The 23,326-nt window shown below is 45.6% G+C and overlaps 1 protein-coding gene across 2 annotated transcripts in view; it reads right to left on the reverse strand.

Annotated features, from left to right (window-relative positions):
- The window catches only part of Micu1 (mitochondrial calcium uptake 1), a 145,360-nt gene that overhangs the window by 106,350 nt on the left and 15,684 nt on the right, over positions 1–23,326 (reverse strand). For both annotated transcript variants that reach the window (XM_052164221.1, XM_052164220.1), the window contains exons 2-4: positions 16,552–16,713; positions 11,507–11,681; positions 4,830–4,992 (exon numbers count right to left, since the gene is read on the reverse strand). In XM_052164221.1, coding sequence (XP_052020181.1) covers positions 4,830–4,992; positions 11,507–11,681; positions 16,552–16,712 — 499 coding nt within the window. In that variant the 5' untranslated portion in view covers position 16,713. The remainder of the gene's footprint in view (positions 1–4,829; positions 4,993–11,506; positions 11,682–16,551; positions 16,714–23,326) is intronic.

Raw genomic sequence — 23,326 nt, forward strand, 5'->3', positions numbered from 1 at the left:
GGTGAGCTACAGCTTGCAGGCCGCATCTGGCCAACTCACTCTTTTTCTTTTCCTTAGATCTCCAGGGAGAAGCGTAGTATTTATTGCATTGCTGTTGCGTGTGCTAAGCCTTAAATAGTTACTATTTGTTCTTTAATGCAAAACCAAACTCTGCTCTAAGTCCGAGCTGGGCTACAGAGTGAGATCCTATCCCAGTGGCAAATTATTATCCTAGTGGCTTCACAACAGCATGTCACAGCTCTAAATGTCTTCAAAAAAAGTACTGTTTGGAAAGTGCTTAGCTGTCTAAGCCCCTGTACTAGAGGTCCAAGCTAATATGTGAGACATTAACCTCATAAGACCAGCATACTCAGGCAGCCATGTTTCGCTCCCACATGATGCCCAATGCTGAGAGCTAGCACACCCTCTTTTCGAAAGCACATAAAATGAACACTTCAAGTTTATAGACCCTATGCTTAAGGTCTGTCACAACTTTGTCACTCCACTCTTCCGGCCCTGAAACTGCCACCCAGGGATGAGTGTGCTGTGCCCATACAACTTCTTGTGAACAATGAAATCTGAATTGCATTGAATTTTTACATGTTCTAAATATTCTCTCCCTCCCCCTTAAAAATTGACAAATCATTCTCTTTTTGTGAGAGAAGATAAAAAATAAAGAACCAGGGAGTTGCAGTTGGTCTGCTCTATAGAAAACAGTCCTGCAGGGGACCGAAAGCAAAAGTAGACACAGTGAAACTCTAAACAAACCAACAAATCAGCAGAAGCAGAACACAGGAGGAAGACAGAGAAAAACAGTACTACAGATTCAATTATGTGTCAATGACTGAAAGGGGTTTTGTTTTTTTTTGTTTTTTGTTTTAATTTTACATACATAAGTACACTGCTAGTTGTGTGCCTTCAGACACACCAGAAGAGGGCATCAGATCTCATTACAGATGGCTGTGAGCCACCATGTGGTTGCTGGGAATTGAACTCAGGACCTCTGGAAGAGCAGTCAGCGCTCTTAACCACTGAGCCATCTCTCCAGCCCTGAAAGTAAGATTATCCTTAAAACTGTGACGTGTGAGCCTCCAGGGAACATGGAGGCCAGGCTACCCGAGGTATACAGTGAGACCTGCTTCTCCAGTCACACTTTTATCCCCCTGTGTAAGGAAAGCGCAAGATAAAGAGTCAGCCAGGCTGACACAGCAGAGAGGACACAGAGATTGTCCTAGCCACACGGTATGCTGTGTGCTGCATACCTTTGTGTCATGGGACTGTCATCCTCAGCCCAGCACACAATAGCTGTGAGAACGACTTCTGGTTTTTGTTTTTTGGAGACAGGGCTTCTCTGGAACTCAGAGATCCACGGCCCCTGCCTCCTGAGTGCTGGGGTTAAAGGCATGAGCTACCACGGCTGGTGGGAAGTGGTGTTTACTCTAATGGAGTCGCCATCCTCATAGCCACGGATGGTGGTGATGCGTCAACTTCCTAGTCGGGGGTGACATGCCTTCAGGGAGCACAGCATGTGTGTTTCTTCTTAATGTGCTCACACTTACTATGGCTCCTCTCTCTATAAACATTTTTGATATTTAGTACACAAGTATTCTTTCGCTCTGAAACCCATCAGCTCATTTCAAATGGTACATTTCGGGGGCTTTGGATAGTCTGGGCTCCGAGATTATTTTAAACAGTCCTAAAACTAAGACGCAACACAGATTTAGACCCTCTGGATATCCTGGGATATAGCACGTGTGAAGTCATGACAGAACACAGCTGAAATGGGCCCGGCTGGCTGGAGGCCAGCTGCAGACAGACATCTAAGCAAGAGAAATCTACTGCCTCTACCCTTCACCTCTCGGGAGCAGCGTGTTTTATTTTGCTGAATCAACATCCTTGCTAATGAATTCTTGCTAACGGGCAAATGAAAGTGAAGCCAGTTTCCACCCCGTGGGTGACAAAGCTCTTTCTCCATAGGCCAGAACTAGGTGACCTGGGTAGCGGCTCTGATACACGCGGAGGCAGGTGACTCCAGCAACTCCCTTCTCGGGGCCTGTTTCCTTACTGGTAACTGGGGTTGCATCAGTCTTTGTTGTATATTTTGAGCCAAAGTTTCACTATGTACCTGTAGCTGCCCCGAAGAATCCCTCCCACCCCGCTCTGTGTGTGTATATGTGTGTGAGGGGAAGCAGGCAGATCTGAGATGGAGTTTTTCTGTGGAACCCTGGCTGTCCTAAAACTTGCTTTGTAGTTCAAGCTGGCCTCGAACTCACAGAGATCGTCTGTCTCCCAAGTGCTGGGATCAAAGGCATGCTCCACCACCAACTGGCTTGAAGCCTCTACTCTTCACCTCACACGGGAGCAGCATGTTTTATTTTGCTGAATCAACATCCTTGCTAATGAATTCTTGCTAACGAGCAAATGAAAGTGAAGTCAGTTTCCAGTTAGGTCTGATTTCACGGTATCAGAATTCTCCCTTCTGATTCTCATAAGAAAAGCACTTCCAGCTTTCTGTGAAAATGAGAAGGGTGCTCATTGTACTGCGCTCCCAGTAACTATTCAGTGTGTAGGACATCTTTCCATAATTAAAGAGTGCATGTGCTGTGTACAGAAAGCCTTGCATTCAGTTACCACCGTCATAAAACCAAATAAGCAAACAGTGAATGACTACAGAGTCAAATACTGGCGTGTATGAAGGCAACCGGAAAATATAATTGTTTTCAAAGGAATAAACATAATATCCCTTCAGTGAGGGAACAATCTTCCATGGCCTGCCTTAAAAGTGTTGGTTCATTTTCTTTGTCACACTGGAGGCAAATTATATTCTTTAACATCACTGATAGAGATGAGATTTTTATTTGAATGGTAACTGCCTTACTGGCATAAAAATGTTTTGCTATCATAAAAAATACGGGAATATATATATATATTTGCAAGCGTCTTTCTTCTGCATACAATCGTGCTCGGCTTTCTTCCCTCCCGTGTCACAAAACAAGCTGCCAAAGCAAGCTCAAAAGGATCTAAATTTTGGTTTGGAGAGCTCAGTGGTTAGAGGTGCTGGTCACTCGGCCTGGCCACATGAGTTTGATCCCCAGGACCCACGTGGTAGAAACTGAGGACCAACTCCCTGAAGCTATCTTTTGGTATGGATAACCTCATTATATAAATAAATAAATATAAATATTTAAAAAGGATCTACATCTAAAGTTAATGCAATTAATGACAAGCTTGGTATATCTTATAAAACTCCTTTGGAAGCAGAAAGCAACTATGAATATGTAAGAACCTATTGGGAAATAAAGGAACATTTGAGGTACAATAAAATACATCCTTCTAATTTCAACACTCACAGTTATTTGGGAGTGCCCTTTAGATGACACACTGGACAACCACTGAAAGGCAGAGGAGAGAAATTCTGCAGTACAAGGCCTGCGTTCTTCCACAGGTAAATGATGCCTCGCGCAGCCTTGCTATGAGGCAGGGGATCAGTGTGGGAGGACGAAGGTGAGAGAGCGGGCAGGAAGCCCAGGTGAGGGCATGCACTCGGCTCTCTGCTCCCTCACACAGCCAGGCTCCCTTCTTAGCCCGTCCTTAAGCCAGTGTGCAAAGCAGAACTTTGGCGGCTCAACAGAGAGGAGAGGAGGAAGGTGCAACTGTGTCAAATACATTTGTGTTTCCTGTGCATCCCATACACACAGCCCACTGGTGATTTTATCCAGTATTTTCTGTGCACTAGGGTTCTGACTGAAATTCACAAGCAGTCAAATCTGGGATCACCCACTCAGTGTCATACTGACATCCAAATCAGATTCTGTCTTCCCCCAGCTTCAGCTGCTGTTAAAGACTGCAGCCATCAGTCCTCCAGTGACCTCCCCAAAGCATCTGTACAGAAATTACATGCTTGGTCACGTCCTCCTGCAGTTTCTGTTCTACTTAAATGCCGGAGCCAGAAGAACGGAAAAGCTCTGTGTAAGTCAGAATGCACAGGCTAACATTTGAGAACCACATCTGTGCCGGCCTCCTCCTCCCTTCCCTCCCAGGCCATCAGCCACGCTGTCAGGGATGCTGTCCTATGGCTGGCTGCTGCTGAGCTGGAAAACCAGCACCGTGCTGTCACCAACACCTAGCACACTCACTGTATAGTAAGCACGCCTCTGCTAGTTTGTTGATGAGACTGTGGGTCACAGGAACACCAAGTCTTGACATCTCATGAGTGGTTGTTCAAAGAGAGCGTCTGAGGCTTGGAGCACCCTGCTCAGCCATCACCCTCACCGTATGTCCTAAAGGCACCCTTAATCGTTTACTGGGATGCTGTGTGTTTCCTGTGGTGGTTTGAATACACTTGGCCCAGGGAGTAGTACTGTTGGGAGGTGTGGCCTTGTTTGAGTGGGTGTGGCCTCACTGGAGGAAGTGTCAATGTGCATGTGGGCTTTGAAGCTCCACTCAGTGCAAAAGAGTTAGTCTTCTTGTAGAGACCTTCAGGTGAAGATGTAGAACTCTCAGCTCCTCCTGCACCATGCCTGCCTGGATGCTGCCATGTTCCCACCTTGATAATGGACTGACCCTCTGAACTTGTAAGCCAGCCCCAGTTACATGTCCTTATAAGAGTTGTCTAGGTCATGGTGTCTCTTTATAGCAGTAAAACTAAGACATTTCCACATGTCGTTTATCTCGGCTAGTTCCCCTAAATGAGACATCTACACTGGAAGTTGAGCCTGATTCCAACCATTCAACAGTCAAATGGTGATTTTAATTACTGCCTGGACCTGTGAACATTACTAGGTGCTCAGAAGGGAGCAGTTGAAGCCATAGCAGTTATCCTAAGCCTGTTTTCCACGCTAGCAACTCACGTTCTGGCTGCTTCTCATTGGGTGTTATGGAGCGCACGAAGTCCTGTGGAGTCATGAACACTTCCGTTTCACCAGGTTCGTTGATTACCTTCAAGGTGGCAAAATACCGGAAGATTTTGTCTGGTGTGGAGTAGGCGCGGATCCTGTTCTCATACTCCATCACCTGCAATGCGGAAGTTGGAGGCTGTTGGTATTTTGAGCTATGCACAAGGCCAAATCATCCATTCTCTAGAGAGGTTGTCTTATTTTTGAAATCAGTCAATTATCTCTTTGTAGTTGGATTTTTTTATATTAAATAAGCTCAATTTCAAACATTTTTACATTTCTTTCTTGCATGATATTATTCACACCCTAGTTGAAGGAAAGTTCACAGAACTTTGTTAGAGCTCTTCAAAAAAATAATTTTCTAGTTACTAAAAGCCAGAAAAACTTAAAAACATTCAAAAGCCACAGTAACAGGGAACTGCTGCATACAGTAACCTACAGGCTCTTAAATACCAAGTTTTAAAAAGGGATTTACTTTCTATGGAATTGCCTGAATACTAAGAGAAAACAGAGTTGAAATTTCACAGGTTTGGATGGTTAGCAGCCCTTGTAAGGCAAAATAGATGAACTAACATGGAAAAATAAAATTGTGTATCAAGGAAGCTCAGCTATGATAGGTCTGAAGCACTCCGATGGTATTTTTAGGCAAATTCCCAGAAAACCTTTACAAGGAACCCAACTAGAAAGAATCAGAGGGCAGAGCACAAGTGTTTGTACAAGTGACAACCACAAATAGTGACATCTAACTCAAAGGTCTGTCACAACACTGTGACAGCTCGCTCTCCTACAGAGCACACAATGCACTATACCAACTATAGTGCTTTGGGGAAAAGGTCTCTAGTACTGAATGGTATTCGACTATGACGACTATGACGACTATGACTACTACTACTACTACTACTACTACTACTACTAGTTCTCCTCCTCCTCCTCATTATAATTATCATTATTTTGAGACAGGACGTCAAGTATGGCAGCTGGCCTCAAAGTCTCAGTAGATGAGAAAGACCTTGAACTCTGGATCCTTTTGCCTTCAATTCCCAAATGCAGGCATTACAGTGAACACTACCTTACCTAGCACTTTATAAAGCTCCAGGGAGCATTCCCAGTGCCAAGAAACACAGGAGAACACCCACCAAATGAGTTATATCCCCAGTCCCCCATTCCTGAGTTTTATAAACTGCCAATACTAAATAGTGTCTTATAAAAATGTGTCAATGCAATAAAACCTAAAAACTCATTAGTTCTGTGTCTATAAAGCAGGTAATAGTTTTTAAATTATCAATATGTTAAACCTGTCCAATTATCACAGCAATTACCTAGATGCCAGCCCTGAATAGATTTTGAGGTTGCTGGCCGCAGCTATTTTATAATGGTCTTAGTTCTACCACCAAATGTGGTTTTAGTAACTGAGAACTGCCAATTTATGACTCACATGACAGGACTCTGGGAATAACTTGCATTAAGATCTGAGATTTTTAGGGAGCTGAAGAGATGGCTCTGAGGTTAAGAGCACTGTGTGCTCTTCCAAACAACTAGGGTTTAGTTCCCAGCACCCACAACGTGGCTTCTGCTCTGTAACTCTAGTTCCAGGGGACCTGATGCCCTCTTCTGTGGACACGGTGCTCAGGCATACATTCAGGCAAACACTCATGTATGTAAAATAAATTTAGAAAAAAAAAAGTCTCAAATCTGAGATTTCACTGCAGACTAAAAGACCGAGCATGAGTAAATACAGCCAGAGCTATGCAATCCCTGTGCAGCCTTGAGGCCTGCAGGGTCTCACAGCAAAGGCGCTGAACTTCAGACTACGCCTACTTGCTGGTGACGTCGGCTAGAGAAGAAGGAGTAATCTTTCTGTGGCTCATTTATATTTGTTGTGCTCTAAAGACAGGGGTAAAAGAAGAGGAGAGTGGGAGAGAGGGGCTCAGAACGTTTAGGGCAGGAGGCTTCTGTGAACTAAAATCAGCCATATTCAGGTAGAAGAGTAAAGTCAAAGTGCTGGGTTTCAAGCTTGAGGGTCAGCTTTCTGGACGGTTGCAGATTCAATCATGCAGAAGGCTACGCATCGGACCTCGATCTGCGTACAGACATTCTGTTACAGTGCCTTGTTTGTCTTTTGTTTGAGGCAGGGCCCCATGCTGTATCCCTGGTCAGATTGGAACTTGGAGATCCGCCTCCCTGGGTACCAGGATAAAGGCTTTCCTCACCACTCAGCAGCTGTACTGTAAACACAAACCAATGGCTCTGTGTGGTTACAAAGTTGTTCTGAAACAATAGGTCCAGAAAACTAACAGATGCACTGAAGCTGTTACAGATGCACATTGGCAGAATTCAGTATGAACGCCATGGCAGCTCAGTGCACGCCTGCTGCCTTTTCTAGCTTAGCATCTTCTGGAGACCTTTCCGCACGGCAGTCTCTTCCTTCTAGTGGCTCAGTGATTTCACCAAACCACTGCAGATGGGATTCAAGACACAGAATCCAAGAGAGCCAAGATTGGGCTGATGGCTGCTCGGAGGGACTGTGGGATGTTCAAAGATTTACTGAGGAAATTGTAATAATTCACTGCCATTTATCAAATTTTTTAGGCATCTTTATGCTAAGATGTATCTTCCATAAAATGAATATAACTGGATCAAACCTGGGGATTGTTTTTCCTATGTGAACTATACCGACGGGTAGCCAGAAAGAACTTAAACCCAGACAGACGAGGGATGGTTTTTCCATAAAATACTCAAAGTAATAAATGAAAGAGTCCAGGTATGCTGAAGCCCGCCTCTAATCTCAGCACCTGGAGGTGGAGGAAGGAGGGTGAGGTCCTAAGTTCAGTCCTTAGCATCCACGTGGGTGTGGGGAGGGCTAGCACTTAAACAGCAAGATGAAACAGTCACGATTCATGATGAACACTTGATCCAGGTGACAGAGGTGGACGAGCTCACTCTCCCACTGCCCACTACGGTGAAAGATGGCCGTCCTCCTGCTGCAGATCAAAAGGCCAGGAACCCGGTCAGTCCCTCGGTTCCTGCTGGCCTGAACACTCGTTTAGCTGTAGCATATGGAACTCACCCATCTAACAAGCTCAAAGTGCCTGATCATTAGGCCCTCCAGGCCCTGCACGGCCAGATAACTACCCAGCTGTGTAAAATGGCTGACAGGGAAGCAGACCAACTGCTGGCCTAGCCTGAGGAGAAAGCTGCCAGTGAGGGGAAGGCCCCACTAGGAGGCTGCTGCCCTGAGTGGGGTGAAAACCGCTCCTGCCTCTTCAGGGGGTGGGGAGACTTCGCTCAGCTGCACGTGACCCAGACGCCTCTGAGCCTGTTGACATCTGTCTGCCTTGTGATGACATAAGCTAGGGTTTCCCTAAGGCTTCCCGAGGGGTGGAAGACCAGGCTGGGACATCTGGTCTGAGGTAAAACTTACACCGTCCTCACCTTCACAGAGGTTAATGCAGAAGACCGAGTAACTAGACAGCTGTCAGGACCATTACAGTGATGGAAAATGAGCTACACTGTCCCTGGGGTGGGGGGTGGGGGGCAATGTCCCAGGTCCAAAATTAATGGCTTCATTGCCTGTCTAAAAATGCAAAGTCTAAACAAGCACGCTGCTGAGCTTTCTAGACTTTCCCCAAAACAAAAGGAAGCAGTTACTATAAAGACCTCTGCTGTATCGGGCATGGAATACATGTAACCGTAGCATTCAGGGAGAGGAGGCAGGAGGCTCATTGACAAAAAGGCAAAAATAAAACACACAGAAAAAGTCCAATCCACTTGTGGCACCCTGCATATATATTTTGTTTTGTAGAGAAGCAGTTTGACCAAAATCCAGACATCACGTGAAAAGCAGAAGGAAGGGCGTGGACAGAAGCTACATGTGAGACTGTGGCCAAGGAAGAAAGAACTTGGTTAGAGTAAAACGCAACTGCCTGGGAAACACGGCTGCTGCACACCACACCCGGGAGACACGCGGGAGCTCTGGGGAGATATGATCTCTTTCAAAAATGATTCAAACTCTGGGCTGGAGAGACTGGGGGCTCAGCGGTTAAGAGCACGGACTGCTCTTCTGAAGGTCCTGAGTTCAAATCCCAGCAACCACATGGTGGCTCACGACCATCCGTAATGAGATCTGATGCCCTCTTCTGGATCTTTAAAAAAATGATGCAAACTCTTGAACTCAGAAGAGTAGAGATGGTTTTTAAAAGCTTACAACTTAAAAAAATGTAGCTTATCACACAGTATTTCTCCAAATTCTCTCTGTGTGTGTGTGTGTGTACACGTATGGAGGTCTGAGGCTGACTAGAGGAAGGTGATTCTTTCCTTCCACCGTTTGGGTTAGGTTCCAGAGATCAAACTCAGGTCACCAAGCTTGCAGCAAGGGCCTTGACTGGAAGAGCCGGGTCTGGTCTTTTTTTTTTTAAAGACGTATTCAGTAAAATTTTTGGTTTTATTTATTAAATATATTTGTGTGTACTTTGTAATTTTTGCTTTTATAGACTGTATATTTTCTGATTAAAAAACTAAAATACTAAAAAATAAAATTAGTATTAGTAAACTGTGGCTATGATTATTAAATTATAGACAGAAGAAATCTTACCATGTTTATGTCACTTAAGAGAATAAAAAAGCCAACAGAACAGAAACGCTAGAATGAGAGGACTCTGGGGAATGACATGCGCAATTAGCGCCTCTGAAGAGAGGGAGGGGACACGGCTCCTCCTCTGCGCCTAGGGAAGAATAAGAACTGTTCCTGACATAGCTTCGGTTTTATAGTGTCAGGAGTTACAAATTAATAAATCGCTCTGGAAGTTGCAGTGTCACTGCGATGCAGGAGGCAGCTTAATAAATGTTGCTTTGATTTTGACTGTTTCCAAAGCGGAAGTGTATAAATGACACTGGCAGCTCAAGGCAGCCCTGAGCTTTGAGGTCACAGAGCTCAGCGGATCGGTGACACGTAACTTTTGTTCAGATTCACCCCAGTCACAAATGGATGTAGAAGCTGAGACGCTACGTGTATGATTTCATCTGAAACGTTCCGAACTTCTCAAAGAAGTGACTCTTACACATGACACAGCACAAGAGAAATAACCTGACCTGCTATAGCATCTGCATTTCTGCAGCTCAGAGCAACTGAGAATTTCAAGCCTGACAAGCAAGCTGTCTAAGAAACAACCCTTCTGAGTGTCATTGAGACCCAGAGTCCAGTGTCTCACATCACGGGCATTATTATAGCAGAACTGAAACTTTTCTGAGGTAAGGCTGCAGTGCCGGGAGGCTGTGATCATAGTTTACACTGTCTACAACTATTTGCTTTCTGGGAATTGTATGTTCCCCACAAATATTATTCTCCCTTTACTTTTTGCTTTAATGGTGTGTTTTGACATAGCAAACCAGAAACATCACAAATTCAGTATATCTATGATAATGTTTTTTTAACTTTTTAAAAAATTTATGTATGTGACTATACTGCAGCCATCTTCAGACTCAGCAGAAGGGGGCATCAGACCCCATTACAGATGGTTGTGAGCCACCATGTGGTTGCTGGGAATTGAACTCAGGACCTTTGGAAGAGCACTGAGCGCTCTTAACCACTGAGCCCATCTCTCCAGCCCCATTTATGATAATGCTAGGCATTAAGAAGACCCATAGCCAGGTGTGGCTGGGAACGTTGATCCTAGCACTCCAGAGGCTGAGGCTGGTGTATCTCTGTGAGTTCAAGACCAGCCTGGTCTACAGTGCAAATTTCCAAGACAGTCAGAACTACATAGAGAAACCCTGTCTTGGAAGAATAGACCATATCAAACCAAACCAAACCAAACCAAAAGGAAAGGCCAGAAAGCACGAATCAGCTTACTATTTGAACTGAAAGAACAAAAAATGTATTCACCCTGAAGAAGAACCCTCAACACTGTTCACGTCCCTTTGACTCCACCTTGTATAGTAGCTGAGATAGAAACCTTCCACCTGGTAGGAAAACTCCTGAAGACAGAAGGTAAGCAACTCAAAAGAGCTCCAGGAAGTCCCAGAAACTGACCAGATTCACCCGGCTCCTCCCTTCCGAGAGCAAACACTGAAGCCTGCCAGGAGTCGCTGTCAGACTGTCACAGAAGCTGTAAAGAAGAAAGCCCTGTGGCCTGCGGGGAACAACAACAGGGTAGGCTGCCAGGCAGAGGGTCAGACCACCGGAGGCACCTAGAAAGGAAGTTCTCCAACTTGCTGAGCTGCCCGCAGGCTGGGCAGTGTGTTCCAGGTTCCCAGCCTTTGAGAGCTGGGCCTGTGCTGGGTGAGTTTTGATTCATTTCTACTCCTGTGAAAAACTCCTCACTCATGATCCTATAAATCACCCCAGTAAAACACACTAGTTCACCAAGTTAGCCTTTGGTGGGACCAGTACTTTAGTCTGCTGTGGGATGAATGTGTGTGTGTGTGTGTGTGTGTATGTGTACACACGTGCGCACGTGTGTTGTGACTCCCCAGGAAAAGTCTGCCACACAACATAAGGCCCCTTTGGTTTTACACCAATAATAAAGAGGTGAGAAGCTCAGGAGAGACTGTGACCCTTCTGAAACTAGGAGACGGGCAGGGTGACTCCCCTCTAGGACACAGCTCTGCTTCACTAGCAAAACTCTGCTCCATACTTTTCTGTCTCTGAATCCAGAACGCTTCTTCTTCTTCTCCTCAGGTTGAGGCTCGGCCGCAGCGTCTGCAGCCCTTCCTTCGTGGCTGGACACTTCGCCGTCATCTTTGGTTTTCCCTTTATCTCCGGTGTCAGTCCTCTTGCTGTTGACGCATGGTGGAGATTCTGCGTGAGCCCTGGCGGTGCAGAGAAGAAACCTGGGTTAAGCACAAGGCTCTACAACGCTAACAAGACTCACACACAGCTCAGCAGAGCACCAATCACGTATGTCACGTACACGCGCATGAGGCAGAAGCAGCAGCCTGCTAAGTAAAACAGGTTAGGCACAAAAGGCAAATACTATACAACTGCGTTTCCAAGAGTCATGGAGCTTAGTGCGCAGGGCAGGTGAGGGCTGTGGCATGGTGAGTAATGGGGTGCCAGGCTGTGGTGGTCTGAGCCGGGCAGTGGGGGGCGACAGGAAGCTGCTCTTCAATGGCTGCACCATTTCATGCTCATTCCCGTTCCGTGGGAATATCGGCTTTGAATTGTTTTGAGATTTATTGACTTTTATGTATATGAGTGTTTTCCTGAATGCATGTCTGTGCATCGTGTGCGTGTGCGTGCGTGTGTGTGTGTGTGTGTGTGTGTGTGTGTGTGTGTAGTGTGTAGTGTCAGCAGAGATCACTGGACGCCCTGGACTATTGTTAGCAGCCATGTGGTTACTGAGAACTGAAGCTGGGTCTGGATCTGCTCTCGGCCTCGGTGCCGTCTCCCTAGCTCTGGGATCTCATCTCATGTTTACTTTCCAATGAGTACATCATTTCATTCTTTCTAATAAGCACACCATTTCATTCTTACAAGAGCCCTAATTCACAATGAGAATATATTTAATATGACTAAAATGTTTTTAAATGACTAATATGAGAAAAGCTATGCACTGTTTATAGTAATAAAAATAGAAATAAAATAAACACAAATAAAAAACAAGTAATAAAACGTCTTTCTCTCTGTATTTGTGTCTGTGTATGTGTGAGTATGCATGTGTGTGTGCATGTGTATGCATGTGTGTGTGCATGTGTATGTATGTATGTGTGCATGTGTATTTGTGTGTACATATGTGTATGTGATATGTGTGTAGAATGGAGAAGTGCAAGCATGCATGTGCCAGGCTAGCGTGTGCTGGTCGGAGGATGACCTCAGATGCTTCTCTTCATCTCCCACCCCTTTGAACAGGTCTCTCTGCTGCTTGTGGCTATGAACAACTCCAGGCTAGCTGGTCCGGGATTCTCCAGTCAGTTCCTCACTTCCCTGGAAGATGGCAGATGCCCTTCCTTCCACTGTTGGCTTTCTGTTTTGTGTGAGCTCTTCACGACGGTATGATTATTTACCCACTGACTGACTCCCTACACCCACTGATAAAACCCAAACAATCAACTGTGCTGGGTGTGGCACTTACACCTGTGATCTCGGCGCTCACAGCACATCCCCAGAGCAGCCTGATCTACACAGCAAGTGCTGGGCCAGCCAGGGCTACACAGTGAGGTCCATCGCAAAAACCCAAATCAGACAAATCAAAACACCCCAAAGATGCTCCCCCCTTATTCTTCTAGGTCTGTCAGTACCTTTTACAAAGACAGCACAGAATGTGTGTGACTGATGAAGGAGCACCCAGAGATGGAGGGGAATGAGGAGGGAGGGGAGGAGGGAGAGGAAAATACGCTGCTATTAGTATACTAGAATAATGGAAGAGCCTTTTTCTCAGATTCTTGTTTATTAAAAATAGTATTTTTCAAACATTATTATATTCTTTTTTTTTTTTTTTTTTTTTTGGTTTTCTGAGACAAGGTCTTTCTACATAGCCCTAGCTATCCTGGAACTTACTATGTAGACCAAGTAGGCCTCAACTCACAGAGATCTACATACCTTTGCCTCCCAAGTGTTGAGATTAAAGGTGTGCACCACCACACCCAGCTCAATGTAAACTGTTCTGATCTTGGTTTCCCTCCCTCATCTCCTCCCTCATCTCATCTCCCACCTTCCAACTCAACACCTTTTTCTCTTGCTTTAGAAAACTAACAGGCAAATAGAAAAAAATCAAAACAAACAACAAAGAAAAAGCAGAGAAACACAGACATACAAACAAACACACACACACCATAAAAAACACAAAATTGGAAATAAAACACAGATAAGCTTGGGTAGGGGCTTGCCCTTAAGTGTGGCTCACATAATGAATGAAACTCCCCTGGAGAAAGTCATTTTTCCTTTGTGAGCAGTTGCCAGGTGGAGACAGCTTCAGGGTTAGAGACAGGAACTCAACCTCAAGAGTAAATCCACAGGCAGATCAGATTTGTTTCAATTAGTTTCCAGAAGCACATTTTGAAACATTATTATGCCTAACTAGCTTCTCTTGATTTAGAACACCAAGGTTCTCACCGTGGGTCACCGTGAATCCTGCATGCCAGTTCCAACCTTGTTTTTGTCTTTTTAAGTAAAGTCGTGCTCAAGTAAAGACATAAGGCACCAGCCATTGCATCGGCAATGTGGGCACTGCACGAAAGGCTCCAGTTACAAAGAAAGGAAAATTTAAGTGGGGAAGAAAGTAAAATGAGAAAGAAATGTGGGGTAACGAAAGGAACAGAGAGCAGGGTGGCAACCACTGGGGAGATGCGAAATGTCTCTCCGGATTTCTCAGGCTGTCAATATGGCACCAACCCTGATGCTGCCAACCCTGATGCCACCAACCCTGATGGCTTCAGTTCAAGCCCATAGAATGAGTAAAGAACAAACTCTAGCCAGCTGTCCTTTGACTGTCACAGCCAGACAGACCAGCAGACACACAGACAGAATGACACACACACACACACACACACACACACACACACACACACGCGCGCGCGCGCGCGCACACATACAACTCTGACAATTTCATACCCTGTAATAGTATGTTTCCCTATTTTCATGTCTGTTCTTATACCCCTCACACTGCTGTCAATCCCCCACTAGAAGATTCCTTCCTACATTCAGATCTTTTTGGTTTGTTTTGTGAGGTCTCGGGTTAGAGCCGTCCGTCAGAGGCTGGTGAACTACCAGCAAGTAGACAACTGAAGACAAAGGCTGCATTTTCTCTTTTGTTGTTTTGAGACAGGATCCGTCTCTCTAGCCCTGGCTGTCCTGGAACTCCCTGTGTAGAGAAGGCTGTCCTCGAACTCACAGAGATCCGCCTGCCTCTGTCTCCCGAGAGCTGGGATTACAGGTGTGCGCCACCGCCACCTGACTTGCGTCAGTCTTCTGAGTATGAGGAGGGGGATGCTTTCTACATTTTTTTTTTCCATTTTAAAATGAAGTTTTATTTTTTCACTTGTGTTAGGAAACCTATTCTACATTTTTTAAGTAGTTGAATGTTATCAAAGCAATACTATTCAGTTCCCAGGACTCATGTCTGGGGCTCAGAAGCACCTGTAACTCCAGCACCAGGGGACCCAATGTCCTCTTCTGCCTCTGCAGATTCCCTCACACATGTATACATACCCTCACACAAATATACACACGTACACATAAACAGAAATCTTTTAAGGATTTAATTTTTAGCGGCAATTTGAATAGACAATTCACAAAAGATGCCAAAGAAATAGCCACAAACTTGGGAAGAGGCTTGGCATGGCCAGCTGTTCAGGAAGCAGAAAGCAAAACACAACGAACCATGCAGTGTTCTGAACCATGCAGAGTGTGCAGCGCGAGTGGGAACAGGATCTCTGCCCAGCCAGACTGCAGAGGCGCACTGCCGAGACCGGTGGAAAACCGGCTTGGCTTTTGTTTTGTTTCAAGTACTATTTTTTATGATTACCCTTATTTATGCGTGGGAAGGCACCCACCACAGTGAGTGTGGAGGTCAGAGGGACAACTCTGGGAGTCTCTCTTTCCCACCATGTGGGTCCCAGGGGTCAAACTCAGCTCACCTTGCCTGGTGACAGGAGCCTTTACCCTCTGAGCCATCTTGCTGCCCTGGTTTGGCAGTTTTGAATCAAGGTTACATTTTCCTGGCAAATATATTCCTAGGTATTTAGCCAAAGGAAAGGACTGTTTACATATGGATGTCAAGGTGGCTTCTATCGACGAGAACAAACAAGCAGAAGCAAGGAACTGGTTAATGGACAGACGGACGGTGCCGCCCATATGAAAGAGCACTATGACTGCAAGGGAACTCCAGCTTCTGATGTGAAGGATACATCAGGCTAAGTTAACGAAGACACAGCCAAGTATATATCGTCATTACTTTGCCACAAGCGTTTTTAAAAGACAAGCTGCCCTCAAACTGTCAATGCTCCTGTCTCTGTGATCCCTAGAGCTGTGATTCCAGGCTATGCCACAAACCTGCCTCCAAGAAATCATTTTCTATGACCCCCACTTATGTCATATTTCAGAAATATAAATCAAAAGTGACAGAAATCAACTCACCAGTTGCTTGGGATTGTGGGTGGCGTTAACTGGCGTGGAGGGCATTATGGGTTGGTAGAGATGTTCTAGTTCTTGATTTGGTTACACAACTCTATGCATTTGTTACTAATCACGGGACTATTTGTTTTACATAGGCACACTTTCCCACATACTCGTTCAGTAGCGTTGATCTCTAAAGTGCACTGCTTTAGAAAGCCCAGCGTTAGGACAGCAACTGAAAGACAGGGTGGCCAAGATGGAAGACACAAAGTAGGACAGAGACAGAAGAATTGAAGCCTGTGGCTTGCCACATTTTCTGTTCTGTCCAGGGAAGGTTCAACAACAAGGAAGAAAATGACCAGGTGATACAAGAGTACAGGGATTAGTTTCCTGTGGCCACCAGAGTTTGAAGTTTCAGAGAACATCCCTTTTCTAAAGCGAGGCTTCTCTGCGATGCAAACATGCAGGAGGGGCGGGGCAGCAGGCAGAGCCTGATGGACTGTCAGTACTCTGCTGCTCTGCAGGGGGCACGACTACCTGACAAACCTCCTTCCAGAGGCCAACGTCAACACCAAATGATTCAGCAAAGAAATTCTGATGCAAAACCAAGCCAGAAGTAGCACTCACTTCTTCCACAGGAGGCCGGTGCTTGCAGTCACCGCAGATGCCCCCAGGAATGCCACTAACATCAGTCTTCGTTTGGTCTGTGCGGGCTGTGACGCTCCATGGTACCAGCGGGAGCCCACGGCTAGCTCTGCCAACGCGGAGAGGGCGTTAAGACGAAACATTCTGTGGACAAATGACAGAAATGTCACTTTTAGATGACAATGGTGGTGGTGGCGGTAGCTACATCACCAAACATTGATAAAATACTGTCAGACACCATACTATTTTGCAGGTATTGGCCCCAGAACAACTTATGAGAACAGAGCTACTATTTAACTACTTATAACCCAAAGTTAAATTAAAAGACAGAAACCCTGTGCTAACGTAAACAGAGAGATCCTGATATAAAGTACGGTTAATTGTAACAGGAGAGTTAACCCCACAGATGTAAAGAGACGACAGCTCTAGGATGCAGGCACGCTCCAGGGGCTGACAGAGAGCACCCAGAAGGACCAGCCCAACCTGGGATGGATTTTACAAAGGTGTCCTGTCAGCAAAATGTACTAGAAAGCCATTTTGGGGGAATGGCAGGAAAAGCCATAGGAACTCAGGGCAGCAGAAGCTGTTGGTAAGGCGCTCAGGCGCTCCACTTGGATCAGGGGAAGCCTACGGAATGTCCCACTGAGGTGTGAACCGCACAGAAGCAACAAGGAGAACAAATAGAACTAGAAGGGACAGCCCTCCCCCTGCACGCCTGGCTCCTGGTGAGAAATCGGAAGCCTAAAGGGAGAAAGTTGCTCACGTCACAGGTGCAAGCGTGACTCACAGGGAAGTCCATGGGAGAAAGCGGTGGGGTCCAGAGCTTGAAGCTAGACAGAGCCACATTTTAGCCTGGAATGCTATTTCATGAGAGATACTTCCGTTAAAGTAATTGAAGTTTGATTTAAATCTTTCTCACTCCCAGGCCCTGGAAAACTTCCTCCCTACCAGATTCTTGTCATTTAGTAGTTAAACTATCACTAAAGACAGAAATTCCTTTAATGCAGTGATTCTCAACCTTACCAACACTGCAACCCTTTAATACAGTTGCCTGTGTGTGGTGACTCCCAAACCATAAAAGTATTTCCATTGCTACTTTATAACTGTGATTTTGCTACTGCTATGAGTTTTAATGTAAACATCTGATATGCAGGATATCCGATATGAAACCCCTGTTAAAAGGCCATTAGAGAACTGTTTGAGTTAAGAACCATTGCTTTAATGTTTTATTTTGTATTGGGACCTCACCAAGATGGTACCTAAGTGAAGTTCCTGCCCTTCTCAATCACCGATAGGCTGAGAACGCTATGCTGAAATCCACAGAGCAGACCAGAGTGCATGGCAGCCCACAGACGGTACAAAGGGCGCCCTCCCGAGAAATACACCAGGGTACTATGTACTACCAAGTTCCTCTGAGGAACACAGAAGACAACACGCAGTGTTCCCCACAGATGCCAAGGACGCCTAACACACATGTGAAGAAGCTCTTGAGACACTGCTGTGGCCAATGTCACCCTGATGAGCTCTGAAGGACAGGAGGTCTCTGTCCCTCCTGACTACAACTCTGACTGGGTTTGGCTGACTAATTCTAAATAGACATTTTGTTCATCATAAGACAGACACATCCATCCGTATTTGTTCATATCACTGCTCAACAGACACTCAACTTCACACCCCGCATCTCAGAGGCGCAACTCCACTTTCCTAATCTTTTAATTTGGGGTGTGTCTCACCATGCACCTCACTCTGACCAAAGGGAGGCAGACGAGTCCTGCGAAGTCCTTTTAGGACATGCTGCTGTAGTCTTCCTCTGCTTCACTCAGAGATCATTCTGGAAGCAGACACTGGCCCTTCCACTTGGCCTCCACAAGAAAGAGGGCTCGGCCTGAACACACCGCTGTCAGCTCCAGGTGAAACGGCTGAGCCCGGCAGACCTTCAGAACGCTGCTGAGAAGTGACGTCTGACAGGGAGAGCCACAAAGACTGTGGGCTCTTCACTGCCTCAGAGAGAGCTAATCCAACACCCAACAGAGTGACTGAGGCACTTTCACTGAAACGAACTGCTTAAATCCACGCTGCCCAGCCACTCGAGTCATCTGAGAGATGACTCTAAGGAAGCACTATACACTTGAAACTCTTGTTAACATTTTTATTGTGTGTGTATATGTGTGTGTGTACATGTACAGATACCATGGCATGGGGGGGGCAGTGGAAAACTGACAGTTCTCCTCTACCTCTATGTGTGTCCCAGAAATTGAGCTCGGGCTGCTAGGCTTGGTAACAAGGGCCTTTAACAGCCACGGCATCTTGCTGGCTCCTTGAAACATTTTAAAAATATTATTAAGAAGTACAGATAAATTATAAGTGGATGTGGGAGGTTGTGGGGGGGGGGCTCCATGGTATTTTACAAACACAAGGATCTCATTAATTCCCAGAGTCCATGTTGATTTTTTAAGCCCTATCGTAGTGGTGTGTGCTTTTAATCCCAGCACTCTGGAGAAGAGGCCAGCCTGGTCTACATAGTGAGCTCCAGGACAGCCAGGTTTACCCAGTGAAACCCTCAAAACAACAACTAAAATCCAACAAAACAAATCAGCACAGGTAGATAGATCATTGGGCGGCTTTGACAAACTCAGGGCCAGGGCCAGCCTGTCTCAAAAACAAAACAAAACAAAACAAAAACAATAAAACACAACAACAATGGCGACAATGACAACAACAACTCCACAGCCAGATAGACGGTAGATGGTGCCCAAAGAACATGGCCAAGGCTGAGGCTGGACTCCGGCCTCCACATGCAAAGACTCGAGATGACAGAGGCCGTACAGTCAGCTTTTATCTCCCGTTATTCCCAGCCTCAGATCAGCTCAAAATTCTGATGGAGGGGCAGAAAGTCAGAGACATTCGCAAACCTCAGGGTCTTTTTAGACACTTCGATCAGGAGAATTATTGAAAATGACTTTTCCCCTCTCAGCAATGAGCTGGAGGCCACAGCTGGTCTTTCCTTCTTCTCTTCCTCCAGGCAGATGAAGAGGAAGGCAGAGCCCTCACCCTTTGCTAAGGCGCGCTTTGGAGTGCCTCGCCTCTCCCTCTACGCCCCATCTCCACCCTGCATGCACAGCGCACTGCTTGGTAATTTAAATTACCCTGGACTTGGCATGCATCTACCCAGCGCAATATATTTACCCACAGATCTGCTTCCCTATGCAATTCTGAGTTTCCTCCAAATGCCCCCCTCCCTCTGTAGGCACACAGTTAGGCAGAGCCAGGCTTGCACTACTCAACTATTTATTTCCACATGAGAAACATCTGTATAGTATTAATTATACATGAGAAACATCTGTATAGTATTAATTACACAGGGCCTTACTCCTAACATGTATGTATATTAACAACGTCTAATTTACTAAAATAACTGTATGTGGCTATCGGGATTCAAGGCAGATTCAGTCAATGGCCTGTTACTGATTCTTCCCTGGACCTGAGGGAAGGTCCCAGGCCAGGTCCACAGTCCACGCTGGACTTTTATCTGCTGTCCGTATAGACAAATGGAAACACCGTTTCTGTGACTTAAGCTTCAGTGACACAATTCCAGCAGCCTCCCCGCCCCCACCCCAGAGCTCATCTCCCATTTCTGCGCATATGCTAATAAAATCCAACAGAGAGGCCGACCCTTATCTTTTCCTTCTACCCGATAACTTCTGAATCTTTTTTTCTTCTGATTCATTTTTAAGTGAACATTTCCCAGATGACACATGTGCAGATATGAATAGCTTTGCTTCTGGCAGCAGCAGCAAGGAACACAGAGAACACATGTCTGGAGAGACTGTGGTCATCACCAGAAGAAAGGGCCCCAGGGGATTCTCAAACGTGACAAAAAGGGTGGAGCCAGCACTCGGGCTGGAGAGCTGCACTGACAAGACAGGAGACTAGGTCAGCCACGTTCAATTGAGGAGATCTTTGAGTGCCAAACTGAGAGCTTTTATCACACACACACACACACACACACACACATGGAAGAGAAGGAGGGGGAGGGGGAGAGAATTTTTTTTTCTTTGAAAAAAAAATCTCTTATGATAAGAAAGCATGTCTTGAGGGAAGCAGCCCTGGAGACCGTGGAGGGGGCAGTGAGAGGGCTCAGAGGGTAGAGGCCGCAGCACAAGCCTGCCAGAACCCACCTTCAAAAAGCCAGGCACAATGGTGTGCAACTGAAAGCCCAGAGCTCCTCCTTCAAAACAGGAGTACAGGGAAAAGGACCCTTGGTTTCAGCAGAGAATTTAACCTTGAAGTCTCTTTGAAATGCACTCATTTTTCCCATATATAGGTGACATAAGTATGTTAATAAGCTGCCATTTTATTTTCTTCCTTCACTAATCTATTTTTCGTCCTAATGAATCCAATTGAAGACCTAAGCTAAAGGAATAATAGTTTTCCTTTCCCATGCATGCATTTTTAAAAAGTAGCTGAAAATGTTAAGTTGTGGGTATAGCTCGCCCACGCCCACAAGCATGATCTGGACTGAGGCACACAGGTCTACCCACAGGCCTGAACTACCTTTGTCTCACAGAGCGCCGGCCATTGTTGAGATGGGAACTCACTATGATGCCCAGGCTGGCCTCAAACTCCTGGACTTAAGCAATGTTCTTGCCTCATTCAGGCTTTCTGAGCAGTGGGAACCAGAGTCACTACTACACCAGAGCAGTGGAGCATCTTGAAGGCAAATTCAAGTTAGTAGGAGGCCAGCCTCCAGGGAACAGTTACAGAAGGCAAACTGTAAAGGAATGAATTACAGGTGAGGGAAAAGAAACTCTTTTTCTAGATCTTTTCTCTTTATTGGATCTCTAAAATATTACTATATAGATATATTCTGTTATATTTCAATTAAAAAAAAAACCCTTCCCTGCAAGATGGCACAGCAAGTGTCCATGTGCAAACCTTGAGTCTGCTCCTCAGACCCCATACAGGACAGAGGACCCCCCCTCCCCAAAGCTGTCACCTGACCTCCATATGCACGATGTAGCACTAGCCTGCGCATGTTACTGATGTAATAAAATGAAAAAGCCCTAGGTCCTCACTTGATCCCACACCCACAGTCACAGCCTCACCACTCCGTGCTAACTCAGTGGTGTCTTATCTCAGTTGTCTCAGATTCCGCCTCCGTTTAACTCACCACAGTGAGGTTTTCAGCCCTGCTGATCCACCTGACGCCACTCTTGCTGTTATCACAATTAATTTAATGCTCTTATCAGGGTAATCTTCAGATTGCCAAACACTAGCTAATTTCGGCCCTGATCCTGCTTGATTTTTGAGAAGCACTTGAAAAGATAATTTCACCCTCAAAATAGTCATACGCTACTCTGGGTCATGGTCTGCATCCATGAATGGATACTCAGATTGTTTAGTTCCAGCACTTGGGAGGCAGAAACAAGTGGATCTCAAGGAGTTCACGATAAGCCTGGTCTACATAGCAAGTTCTAGATTAGTCAGGGCTACATAGTGAGATTCTCTATCTCATCGTGTACATAGACAGACAGACAGACAGACAGACACACACACACACACACACACACACACATATACACACTGGCTCAATGATGCCTTAGATTATGTAAATACAACCTTACAGTGTTCATGGACCACTTCAGACTATATCCTCACAGATAAGTGATGACTGACCATACATGCTATATCATCACTTTTAGAATAAGAACTCTGACACCAGATGGGGTGGGAAAGAAGCGATGTCACTGGTGGACACCAGCGAGAGTGGAAGAGAGACGTCACCGGGGCACCGAAGCCAGGATGGCTCCTGAAAGCCTTCCCTCCCTCAGGTCCAGCTGCAGTCTCACTCACACTCTGAAGCCTTGGCTTCTTCCCTCTTAAACTATCAGGTCAACTCCATCAGAAAACGCTTTGGACCCTCTTTCTAAAATATACATAAATCCATATAATTTATTCTCTATGACAAGAATTGGATTGACAACTCTTAAAAGATAAAGCAAAATCTGCAGCCTGAACCTAATTAGGTCAGCTGCTTGCTAAGAGCATGTGCACACAGACAGACAGACAGACAGACAGACAGACAGATAAAATTAACCTTTTTCCCTATTATTCAAGTGACAGTTGTAACACTTATATTGTCAGAGCATGGTGTTTTGAATCATCTAAACATACTCTAAAAGCGACAGGACACACATCCTACTAAAAGTCCTTCAGATAGGAGAACCATACAAGAGGAACCCTGGGAAATTCAGGAATAAAACGACAGAAATGTTTTTCATCATGTCTGAGTGCATCAGGGGGCCCAGGTATGATCAGTCCCGGAAATTATCCTGCTGGGGTGAAACTGGCGCTTCTCCCAGGAGAAGGACTACTCGGTTCTGGTAACTGGGGCAGACATTGAAATCTCCTGGCTTTTGCTTTATCATTTCTGTAAGTTGTAATTCTGCTGTGGGCAAGATGACAGATATTTTCTCTCTAGCTTTGGACAAAACTATACATAAACTCACTTTTCCATGTATGTACATTACGCTGGTTTCTCTTAATGCGGGTGAGTCACCCAGAGCTGGGCTCTCTGGCCGGGAACTCTGGGAACATGATCAGACTGCTGTAATTCTTATCTTTATCACCTCCACCCTACATGAGTTCTTGGCTGGGACCAAGGAAAACAGAAAAGCATACAGATCCTGTACACACAGGGGAAAACTCAGGGAGGAGCAGATCTCAGACGTCTGTTTCAGAGGCAGACAAATCCCAT

This window comes from Apodemus sylvaticus, chromosome 19 (assembly GCF_947179515.1).
Source record: "Apodemus sylvaticus chromosome 19, mApoSyl1.1, whole genome shotgun sequence".
Classification (NCBI taxonomy): domain Eukaryota; kingdom Metazoa; phylum Chordata; class Mammalia; order Rodentia; family Muridae; genus Apodemus; species Apodemus sylvaticus.